General features: G+C 36.1%; 1 protein-coding gene across 1 annotated transcript in view; it reads right to left on the bottom strand.

Moving 5' to 3' along the window:
- Nucleotides 1-12,839, bottom strand: part of SCAF8 (SR-related CTD associated factor 8) — a 62,205-nt gene that overhangs the window by 16,332 nt on the left and 33,034 nt on the right. Inside the window, 4 exon segments of the mRNA XM_050892954.1 lie at nucleotides 1,575-1,692; nucleotides 2,111-2,190; nucleotides 8,150-8,326; nucleotides 11,826-11,956. Coding sequence (XP_050748911.1) covers nucleotides 1,575-1,692; nucleotides 2,111-2,190; nucleotides 8,150-8,326; nucleotides 11,826-11,956 — 506 coding nt within the window.

The following is a 12,839-nucleotide window of genomic DNA, read 5'->3' as shown; positions in this document are numbered from 1 at the left end:
GTGTTTTACCTTTCCTTCTCTTCCCTTAATCTTTCTCACTGATGCTTAAACATGGAATTAAACAAAATCTTTCTCATAACATGCTGCAGTCATTACACAGTAGTTCCAGCAGAAGTTTGTATTTTTTAGCTGCTATCAGGGTGAAAATAAAACTTCCTCTCTGTACTGACTAGACAAGAAGCTGAGCAGACCTGAAGGGAAACAACTTCTGGACTTGGAATACACGATTAAATAATAAGGGGTGAGTCATATGAACATTCTACCCATAAATGTACTGTAACTTAATTTCATAGATGAAATTAATTTAAACTCTAATTCTGCTTATTTTACCATAAGGTAGGCATTCAGCATTTTTATTCTCAAATTAGGTAGTTACTTTAGATACGTCACATCAAAGGCTCCTAAAACAAATGCACTCTTCAGTTATATTCCTTTACAACATTTTTTAGTTGCCAAAAATTGCTAGATATCCACCAATATCAAAAACTATTTAGTCTGTAGCTATGTTGTACAAACTTTCTCAGTTACTGCACTTAAATGAGAAATTAAAATAGTACAATAAAGCAGTAGAATAAGAAAATATCATCTAGTAAAAATTAAATTACTATTTTTCTAAACAATTAAAAACTCAAAGTCACAAATTCAAAACTCTGACGATGTTCTTGACTGAAACCTGAACGACTGCACCTTTGCACAGGTTAAACTAAAATCCCCAACAGATGTTTAAGTTTGTGGTCCCTTAGATTTTCTTTCAATCTAAGATTTCTATTTTACTGTGAAACTAGATCCAAATACTTCACAGAAAGTCCACTTTATGTCTGGTCAGTATCATGACAGAATAAACTTCTGTTGCTTTTTTTTTTTCCTAATGGGATCAGGAATTGGTATCAGGAGGGGAAAAGAGCAGCTAAATACCAAGGACTAACTTCAGAAGAAATAAGCCAATTTACTTCAATGTAGAGTAGAGAGGACCCAATTCACATAGTCAGGAAGGAATCTTGGGTCGTCTCGAGCATCAGTTCTTAATTAATAATTTCTCAGGAAATACGTGACTCTCTTCTTTAGCTCAGATTCTTCAACAGAATGAGACATTTATTAGCCAAGACTTAAAACTTGGTAGAGCAAATTAAAGTTATCTGCAATCTCTATTCTGTCCTCTTGATGGTTCTGCAGCAGCAGCTTGCACGCTGCTCTCCCTTCACAGACAGGAGCTTAATCACTTCAGTGCTCACCTCCTCCTTTTGGACAGCAGGGAAAAATCTTTTTTCCCCCATATAGAGAGCTGAACAACCAAAGCACAGTCAGTCTGTACCTCAGCTAAAGGGTACGCTTTCCTAAGAGAAACAAAATGTACACCTCACACATTTGGTTGTTATTTTTTTTTTTCCTGCTTTAAGCACTTTCTTCTGCTTATTCCACTTACTCTGCGAGCTTCTGTTAGATGATCAGCTAGTGACAAAGACTTTCATTGTAAGAGAAGTGTCAGTAACAAGACAATTTTTTTGTCCTGGAGTATGAATTTGTTATCAGTGGAGAACATAATTATTACGACAGCCACAAGATGGAGTTCTTACCTTTTGAGGCTGCTGTTGCTCCAGAAGCTGTTGTCTGAGATGTTCTAAATTTTGTTGCTGTAGCTGTTCAGCTAGTTGGTGAAAAAGTGAGTTGTTCACAGATTCTGGTACTAAAGGCCTGAAGTGAAATAATTTAAATAAAAAAAACCACAACAGTTTTTCTCTTGGTTTAAACAGTTGGTAAACAGGTCTTCACAATTGAGTTTCACGTTTAACTAAAAATGCAAAATAATGAAGACAACGTAGCTAGTTCTACCTTCTGTTATCATCATCATCACATTAATGCTATGAATATAACTAACAAAGCAAAGAACGTGCTAACTTTAAGATGGAGTCAACAAAATTTCTGGCACACAGACTTATACTAAATATTTTTAAAATGTTTCATTAATTTAGTAACTGTCTTTTCTCTTCCTACTGTTTTAGTATACTTATGCTCTGAAAGAAACAACATTTTCCTTACTATTTAATCCTAATGTTCAACTAGTGTCAGGCAAATTTTAGCATTTTCCATAAGAAACATAGCTTGATCTTACAGTTGGGAAGCGGGAGTTTCCTTTTTAGGCTCTTCGTTTTGTTCAGATTCTTCCCCAAAGTCAAACCTGTCCATCAGCTTCTAGGAGAAAGCAAAATAAGCATTACTGAGTACTCCTTACATGTCCTTTTACGTATATTTACTTTTCAAAATAAAAATGCTCTTATTTCTCAACTTAAAAAAAAAAAAAGTTTGGCAAATAACCTGAATAGAAAATTAAATGTCATACTGCTATTGCTACCAAACTCTTGAATGCATCAAATACCAAATTTTGTCCATGGCTTTCTTGAGCTCTGACTGCTGTTACAAGTACAACCACATGTTCTTTTCACAGTAAATAACAGCTAGTTTGGAGGAAGGCTTAAATAAAGATTAATTTTATATAATGGTACCTTTAATTAGAAAAAATTACTACAAAGAGGCCAACTATTCAATCCTTTGGCAATCAGCAAACTGCTCTGCTCATATCAAGAGAAGACCTACAGCTTGATTACTTTGCAAAGAATTACTGTATTTTCACACACACGTGTCATTTAGACAACCTGAATTCCTTCAAATATACTGCTCCTTGAAAACAACTTCTCATATAGTCTGCAAAAAATCAAAGCAAGCAGTTATCATGTAAGAGGAATAAGCCTCCAGAGGGATAAAAAGAAAGGTATCTGACAGGGAAAAAGAAAAACTGGGATAAACTTCGTGTTTTATCTGTAAAGATGTCTACGCTGTAGTTCTGCTGAACAAAAAAAGTTTATTAATTTTTAAACAGCCCAGAAGCATTTCAGTAGCATTTTACTTTCTTGAAGACAAAACTAAAGACCAAGCATGAAAAAACACAACAAACGTTATTTGTCACTGAGATTGTCTTTTTTCAGTAACTATGCATTGATAGAGCAGTGCTTGCAAACCCATGTCCATGCATCTTTACACCTTGGCAGTTTTCTGAAAAGCAGAGTTAATACTGTACTACAAACCTCCATAACTTCTTCTCAAACCCTGCTCTCAGAAGAAAAAAAAAAACAAGAGGATGAGAACATAGGGCAGTCATTTCAAAATATCAAGGCAAAAACGTCTCCAGTAACAAGCCATGATGATTCAGTAGCCCATTGTCTTTCTCAGGATGCTCTATTTACTCTCAATTGCTGGAGTCCAGCAACAAGAACAAAGCATAAGCTACCCAAGAGACTGATCAATCAAGAATTTTTAGAACTATTTTCCCAATGAAATAATCTAATATATATGAAAGCAGGACTGAGTATATCTCTGAGAAAACAGCAGAAACATAGACCATGAAGCTTATGTAAGACGGGATGCTAAAATCTAGAATAACTTTCACCATATATATCTAATTCATTTAAAGCAAGGTGGCCGCCTTTTTTTTTTTTTTTCCATACTGTTAGAACATTTCCAAGTAAAGCATTTGCAAAATGCTGCTGCTCTGAAAAAAATATGCATTTTAGAAAAACAACCAGTCTCCTCTGGAAGAGAAAACCAAAGACCTTCCAGCCTAGACAGGCAAATGTGCAGCATGATTTTTCTTTAAATTTGTTTTAAATAACATAGTAGATATTAAAGGAAAAATCTGAACTGAAATATCTTGATTTTCAAATAAATTGTAACAGAACACTCTCTACAATAAAGCAATAGAAATTAAAACAAATTAAATATTAGGATACCTAGGTTAACCCACCGCACACATGCATATAAAAGTACAGAACTTTCCATGAATGCTACACCTGTTACTTTAATTACCTAAGAAGAGAATATGTTCAGAAAAAGCAATGGGAATGATTAAAGACATGTTAAATCTTTTTATTCCAAAAGAAACAAAATTCTTCTTAAGGATCAGGATATTCTCTTCAGAAATTAAAATAAAAGGAATAGAACATAAATGTATAGGAAATGTTGATCAAAAACCTTTCTTTACCATAACACAAGGATACAGTTGTGTAGCAAAGTTACAGAACATGCACATTTGATGTTGACAAAAGAAAGGAATTTTTCACGTAACACATATTGATTTGCTCAACTTATTACCACAAGATACTATGGAGACTGAAGAGCTTGAAAACAAACGATTAGAACAACTGCCAAATTTATTAAAAATAGGGTTTTTTTAAAAAAAGATGGATACTTATATATTCATCAGAAATATTTTCCTGTACTATTTATATTTGTTATCCAATTCACCATCATTATATCATGGAATGAGAACTAAACTTCACAGTTTTCTTTGGATCACAATGCTTACTGTTTATTTATCATAAAAGCTGTCTTTTTTTTATGTCTGCCAACTCAGAACACTTGCCTTTTGGACACTTCCTTCAACCATGTAAGTATTTCTATATCCACATCATGGCCCCATCCTCCATTCTCTAAACTACATCACAAGTCTTTTCAGTATCTTCTACAGAAACCACTCAATATTTCTAATTATTGCTTTCAGGAATTGCTAGATTCTCTAATTTTGCTGCTGCAGCTTTTTTAAGATGTTCAGGATTGGTCGTTGTACCTCAGGTAAGAATACTTCATCAGTTTCCACCAGATGACAGTATCTCTTCTGCCCCATTCTTCATAAATCTTAGGATCACAGGACAGTCCAGGTTGAAAGGAACCTCAATATGTCTCAGTCCAACTTTCTGCTCACAGCAAGCTTAGCTGTGAGCTCAGATCAGGTTACTCTAGGCTTTATCCAGTTGAGTCTTGGAAACATCTTGGTTTCCAACAACTGAGACTGCACCATCTTTCCAAGCAACCTATTCCAGTGCTTGACTGTCCTCATGGGAAAAAAGGTTTTCCTTATACCCACTCCGAACCCTTCCGTTTCAATTTCTGTCTATTGTCTATAACACTGCCGTTATACCATGCTGTGAAGACCCTGGCTTCATCTTCTTGCTGACCTTCCCGTAGGTGCCGCGGGGGCTGCTGTTAGGTCTCCCCCAAAGCTGCCTCTGCCCCAGGCTGAACCAGCTCCAGTCCCTCAGAGGGCGAGTGCTTCAGCCCTGAGCATTTTGGTGGTCCTCCACTAAACTCACTCCAGTTTGTCAACGTCTTTGCTGTACGGGGGTGGTGGCGGCAAAACTGGATGCGATACTCTAGATGCAGTCTAGAATAGATGGGATGTCTAGATGGGACGATCACTTCCATCAATCACCTGGCTATACTCCTGTTCACACAGCCCAGGACGTTGTTGGCCCTCTTTGCTGCCAGGGCATTCTGCGGGCTCATGCTCTGTTGTTATAAGTATACTTGTTAACAACTTATTTTCTTATAAAGACTAGAACCCCAGAGATTAAGCAACTGTATGTCTGCTACTCAAACAAAGGCTGTTAATCTAGTGTTGCTGCTCATTGTACTGTTCTGACACTTTGGCTTTTGATACTTGTATCTCCAACAGTATAGTCACCTGCAATTGAGGCATTTTGTGTTAAATATAAAACTATTGCAAGCTCTCTAAAATGCATACAAAAACTCTAGAACTTCAGAGCATCCTGGAAGATGACTAACAAAGATCTAGATTTGCTGTCAGGAAGCAAAGCATACCCAAAAATTTTCCTCTTAAAAAAATCTGGCTTATAATTTTTATTTTATTTTATTTGGGCATGCTATTTGGACTTTGTTACCAGCTACTGTGAAGCAGCTCCAGTCTGCCTGTCGACTGAGTGCTCATTAGCAGTTGCAGCATATCTTTTGCTTTAGCTTAATCCCAACGAATCTATGCACTCAAGATTGCTCTGCAGTGTGAAACGATGTGTGGTACACATAAACAATCAAAAGTTTCACCTCAAAAGCATGCTCCTGACTCAAACTAAAACACTGATGTAGATGATTCCCATAAAAGTAAATATTGCATTTTTAACACTTTGTTTATTAAGGCTGCCATGTCTAGTAAAAAAATTATACAATTAATTATATAATAAAATGGAAGTAAAGAGTCTGATAAATAGAACTACATCATTATGACTCATGGTCTTCAGCTACTGAGAAGTAGGATTCGGCTTGCAGTGATATTGGTGCTGAGAAACCATTAAAAAAAGCAAGGAAAATTATTATCCCCAAAACTTATCACTGCAAAAATAAGATTGCCCATTAATACATATATATTAATATGTACTCTTCTATAATACCTAGATTCAGAAATCCTTAAGCTTCGGAAAAAGGAGAAAATAGGTATGGTAGTGCCAACGTTACATTAAAAAAAAAAAAAAAAGGAAATTCTAAAACGACATGCTATTTCTGCAAAGCAGCCTAAATAACCTTTGAGTAAAAGTCTCAATGGACTAACAAGACATACAGTTTTAGTTCATTCATAGAGATGCTATAGAACACTGAACAAGGAATTTGAGACGTATTATAATCTAACAATACTTGTATAGTGCAAACTGAGGTACAGATCACATACTATAAACGCAACTCTTCCACAGCTTACAAGAACAAATCAATACAACCTACTGAAAGCTTGTAAATTATCACACTGCCACAAGAATTCCTTCCACAACATTTACCTTCAAAGTCCCAGAAGTTACAATCATGTACATTCACTCTGCTGACAACTTTCATGACAACAAGACTCCTGCATACTATTACTGGCATAAACTAACTAAAGAGCATCAGGCTGAACTCACTCAAGGTATACAAATGTCTCATCAGAATGCCAGTTCTTTCAATTTGCTCCAGTTAAGTTGTCTGACATTCAAGACAGCCACACCTATGAGTACACCTATCCATAAATGCTGGAATTGAAGTCTGTGGAATAAAACCACAACACAACGTCGTCTTCTTAATTACTTTTTGTATCTAAATATTAAGGCAGTCCCTAGTAACCGATGCATTCATTCCCTGTGATTATACCCTAGTCGAGTTGATGGTTACAGCTGTGATACAGCATGAGTACAGGTCATTTTTTTCCTGACTTATTTTACAGCTGCATTACTTCATTAGTAATGACAACTCTCTATTATTTCAGAGATTTGAGTTTAGCTGAGCAAATTCTAGAAATATAAGATAAATTGTCCTCAAACTTTAAACTCAGTACTTGTCAAGTTCTGAGCAGCTAATTGTGTGAAAAAGAGATTATCTGGGCTAGGAAAAAAAACTTTTTTTGCTTCTCTGACTTCCTTATTCTTACTATTTATTCACTCCAGGACAATACTACAGAGATTATCTACTCACAAGCCGTTTCTTCCAAAAATAATGGAACAAGATTTATTTATTAATTTATTAATCTCTGAGTAGAAGTTCTTCCTTTTTTATTCTACTGATATTACGCTACTACTGTAATTGCCAGAATGGTTATTGCTACCTGGCATTCAACTATATTAGTCTTCTTAAATTCCCGCATTCTGTATTTTTTTTTTTTTTTTTTTAAAGATAGGGACATATGTTGCAACACACACTAAGTTTCTTTACCTACAGGGTTTGTTTGGTTTTTACATTTTGACGTCCTTTAAGAAGTGTCACATGACTAGTTTTAACTACAGTCATAAACTTATTTCTTCACTTACTATCAGTTTGTGGCTAAGATTAGAGGTTTTCTTGGCATTTATAATGTAAGAAAATTACAAGTTCAATCACGTTTTACTCTTCTGGGAAAACAGCATATATAAATTTCTACATGTTTCCCTTTCATTACCTTGTAAGAAATCATTTCCTTCCTCAGATCATAAACACAGGAAGAGGAAATACAAGACATGCTCAATTCTCACTGCTGTGTTACAAAGGGTGAAGAAAAACATATAACAATGGCTTAACTTTGCTAAATCAAAGCCATCTTCATACTCAATGACCCTTATGGGTCCCTTCCAACATGAGATATTCTATGAAATGCCATTTAGCCCTAAACTCATATAAAACTAATTTTTTCATTTATACTACTCTCTCTGGACATTTTTTTTTTTAAATTTTCAAGATAGAGCACTTTATAGTATATTAATGTATTTTTAAAATCTCTGAAGTCAAACCATAAAATCCAAAAGAAGACTCTTTCACTCACATATATTTTAACAATAAATATTTCTTCAAACTTCTATTATTCTACTTCTACCTTATTAAAAGAGACACTCTGTTCCAGTGGATTAAGTGTGTTAGCAGCAGCAGCTGCAGCTGTAAGTTGTGCTGTGAGGGCCTGTAACTGAACAACAAGACCAGCATCCAGGGCTTGAAGTAGTGAAGGCTGAGGTTTCTGCTGCTGTATCTGCAGTGTCTGTATCAACTGCTGAAGCTAAAAGAGAAAAAATAACAAAAGCATTAAACAAGAACATTTTTTTAAAAAGCAAAAACCAAATGACAAATTAGTCTTTTCCCCTTCCAATTAGGGGGAAAAACAAAAAACACTCTCAGGAATGTAGTATCATCCAACCTATGGCTATTATTTCATCTTAATTTGTTTTCATTGACGGCAAATTTTTTTCCCCACTTACTGGCTAATTTGTTTTCTGTAGCTGATAAGACATGCAGATGCTTCTTCCTCCTAACTTGCTCTGACAGGTTGCATGATGACCAGTCACCACTCAGGATTTCCTGCTTTCTAGGGTTCCCCCTCTTCTGCTTCTCCAGTTTGATTCCTTCTGACCTGAAAAAAATCTGTTAGCCTACTCCAGCTTCCTAAGGGCCTACCTATATTAGGAAAATCTGTATGCTGTAATAACATTTGTGTAGAGAAAATAACTGCACTGCTGCAAGCTCCACTTTAAGCCGATGCAACATGTCTATATGAAGAGCTTGCACTAGTGTCTCTGGATTAGTCACAAGGAAAATCTCATGCTGAAACTCAGGTTTGTGCTGATAGAATGCAATTCCCTTGCTATGTTAACAAAACATAAAAAGCAAATTAACCAGGAACTGGAAATATAATTTGACTTCCTGCAATAGCACAGACTCTGGGCTCTGTATAGCACTATCTTAGGATAAAAATTGCCTAGATGCAATGTTGAACCAGAAGCAGCAGCTCTGGGGCGACGCAACAGACATACAGTAACAACAAAGTATGTTACAGTAAAAACAAAGTATGGGTAATGCCAAAAGACAGATGTTAAAAAATACTATTTAAAAATAGTGTTGTATGTTTCAAATATTATTTAAAAATAGTTTTGGGGGGTGGTGTGGTGGCTGGGGTGGTTTGTTTAAACAGCTCCACTCCACAACCCAGGAGAGTTCTAGGATTATAGTGGAATAAGTACTAAAGTATTATCAGAGAAGGAACTTTAAAAAGTGTAGTGAATGGACCTAAGACATTTCATGAGAGTATATCAGGATACCCTGAGAGTCTCTTCCTTCAAATCTAGAGGAGGAAAATAAAGAAAAAGAGTATCTTCCATAGTTTCTTTTAGAACAAATGTACAATCCAATCGCCCGGTGTATCTTGTTCTCCTTACTCCAACTTCCTATTTGTATATAATTTTTTAAAAGGAGCTGTCCCAATGAGGAAATAAAAGGCTTTTTCATGTGCAGATCTATTCGTCTGTTGAACAGAGATGCTCCCATAAAATTGTACAGATTTACCTTAACACAAAAGGAAAAAATACTATCCCTATGGAAAGAAGCCCTCCTGAAGTACCATGGAATTAGAGGAAGCAGTCCTTTGACCTTCCATGAGGTAAACACCTGGAGCATTACCTTTGGGTATTTCTGGAAGAAAGGCTGAACAAATCCAGGTAGTTCAAACTATGCTGACATAAGTCCCTGATTATCTTTATGTTCATATTCCACCTCCTCACGGGGTTCACCACTGAACTTTTACAGGGTTCAATCTTTCCCTTCTTACTAGGGCTCACTAGAAACTCTGCATAAGCTGATTACATTGATCGTCTCCACAATGCATCAAAAATGTATGATCCTTTTTCAAGATTGTTTTAGAGTCACCTTCTGGTAATGTGAAACAGCTCTTCCTATTCTTTAAAAACAGTTATAACAGACTCCTTATACAGTAGAGCCTCTGAAAACGCTTCAATTATTGTTCCACCTCACCAAGAGCTTTCACTGATTACTGCAATAGGCAAAGCTGAAGAGCTCCTCCCTCCCTTCTTGGCCGATCCACAAAAGATGAGCAAATATGGCTGGCTGACATTGTGCGTTGCTCTGAGTAGGAAGGAATCAAACTGAAGAAGCAGAGATGGAAGCCCTAGAGTGGGAAAATCCTGGGTGGTCACCGTGCTAGGTGTTTTCACATTCTTGTTGGTCACATCTTTCTTACTCTGCCCTCTCCTATGTCCAGACTCTCAATTTACCTGCATGCATTCTCATCCATAAAACACAGTCTTAAGATGAAATCAATGACTTTGGAGCTTGGGGAGGGGATTGCGCATGAGGGTTGGAGTGGCTTGGAGAACACGAAGAAAAGAGATGGACAGGATGAAAGCAAATGTTGCAGTTCATCTACCAATCCTACAGTATCCTAGAGATCTGCATGTACATATTTATTGTGTACCCAGTCTGTCTCCACACTTCTGCTTGAGACCATCTTTACCCTCTCTCAAAATCCATTCTCTTCCTCATTTTATCATTTCAAGTTAAATATCCAAATGTTATTTCTTTGTGATCCATTGTCTTTCAAACTCTAATTCCCTTCTTATCTTCATGATCTCTTTCTTTTGCTTCATCCCCCCCTTTTTTTTTAGAATACTCTCTAGGTAATAATCTTTAAAATTACCTTACTGACTTTCCATAAATTTCCCATTCTCACTTCACATCCCTTCCTTGTTTAAGAGCTATTCCACTATCTTTCCTCCACATTTCACAAAGTATCCCGCAAACTCATTTTGCTCTGCTTTTCAATGACCCATCAATTTCTTTCAGTGTAATCAGATGAAAATACTCCCTTCGCTTGACTTACCAACAATTACAGATGACTCTGCTTAGCTGAACAATGTAAAACAGTCTCACTAAGTAAAGTTGTTGTTGTTGTTATTGTCAGCATCAGTGCTTCGTAACAGCTCACTGGTGACTGCTTCTCATTCATATGCATGGGATTTTTGTTTAGTAGCCCAGCAGGTAAAGCATCCTATTCCTCAGTCCAAATAAAAATCATAATGCCAAACTTATGCTGGTGCCAGAGTTCTAGTATAAACTGAAAAACGATGATCTACGTTTTTACAGAAAGCTGATTGTGTGCACTCAACTTATGTGGCTGTGGGTTAAGAGGACAAGCAGTTCAATGCATGCTGCACATCAAGCCACTTTTTTTGGAGTTGAGCATTTAGAAACTGAGGAACACAGTCACTTCTAAGACCTTATTTTTGAATGCTGCAAAATAAAAACTACATTTAGCTGATGGAAAGATAAAGAAAAGAATCAACACATAATGCACTTCCAGAATGAGTGCATTCCCACTACATAATTCTGTACAATGTTTAGCTTCTTGGGGCATCCAGCAGAGAAATATGCCTAAACTGGCATTCTATTTTATACCTATATCCATGAAATCTTAACGCTGCTTTTGTTAGTCATCTGCAATACTATATAGAAAAGTATATATTACAGACCATCTTACCTGAAGTCACATTCTGTGATACTTTTAAGGAACAAACAGGGTTGGTTACAAAAGGTAATGGGAAGTTTTAGTTTACCTGGCACTTACTTGTGATGAACAACCTCATGGGATAGTTAACATGGATACCGGACACAAAACTAAGAGATACTCATGAAAGCAGTATTCCTTAAGTGTACCTTAAAGACACAAAGTATCAAACAGTGTACAGTGTAACTGTCTACAAAACATTTACCTGTTGGCCTTGAGGACTCTGTAAAATCTGTGCAACAGCAGCAAGCGTATCTGTATTAGCAATCTGAGATACCCAAGGATCAGGTAAACTCTGCACCACGTTGGCTGGAGTAACTGGAGTCACAGGTGTTCCTGAAAAAGAGAAAATCCAATATGCCAAAATATTTTAACATACAGACTTAGAAATAGTGTTAGAGAAGGGGAAAAAACCCAAACCTGCTGTAAAAAGAAGTTATAAACCAGACATGAACATTGCTGTTTATTTTCTACAGCAAAGATTTCTGGATTGCAAGAAATAAAATTATAAAGATACTATCATCTTCCTAGGACATCAAACCCCGTTATTAAATACTGAGAAAGCACTGCATTAACATCAATTTAAGCTACTTTTCTGACACACACATAGAGCACACAGAAGTAACACAGACTCACATCAACATTCCTCAAGTAGCAGGATTACTTTGTGTAAGTGTAGTTCACAGCTCTTTCCGCTATTGACCTATGGGAACTACTAACAAAAACACTGACAATTGTAAAATAAATAGGTTTCACATAGTAATCCAAACCATTTAGTGGGAACAATATATACCAAATGATAATTGTTAGCAATCTACTTAGAAACATCTGCTAGTCCAGAACTTACTGGACTTGCACTTTTATCCCCAGGAGGAGCCTTAAGGATTCTACTAAAAATTTCAACCTGCAACAGCTGGATTAATGAGGATTGCCTGTTTTATAATTTTTTTTTTCAAGAGGAACATTGAGACTAAAATCAGTAATCTGATAATTAGTTTCATGCCATAATCCAGAAGAATTCTCCAACCCTGAAAATACTCCTACTTTTAGCTCAGAAGTAGAGATATACTGGTGAACACTAAATGTAAATGCCTAGATTACTGTTTTGAAAGACAATTTGCATCAGAATTCAAAAAAGCATTAGAGTAAAGCTATGATTTCAACAATTTAAAGTAATCAAACTAATGAAAACAAAAAATATTGAGCTAGAAGATGCAGT

This window comes from Gymnogyps californianus, chromosome 3, assembly GCF_018139145.2.
Source record: "Gymnogyps californianus isolate 813 chromosome 3, ASM1813914v2, whole genome shotgun sequence".
NCBI lineage: Eukaryota > Metazoa > Chordata > Aves > Accipitriformes > Cathartidae > Gymnogyps > Gymnogyps californianus.
The sequence above is the reverse complement of the archived record's forward strand: the minus strand, read 5'-3'. Positions and strand labels throughout refer to the sequence as shown.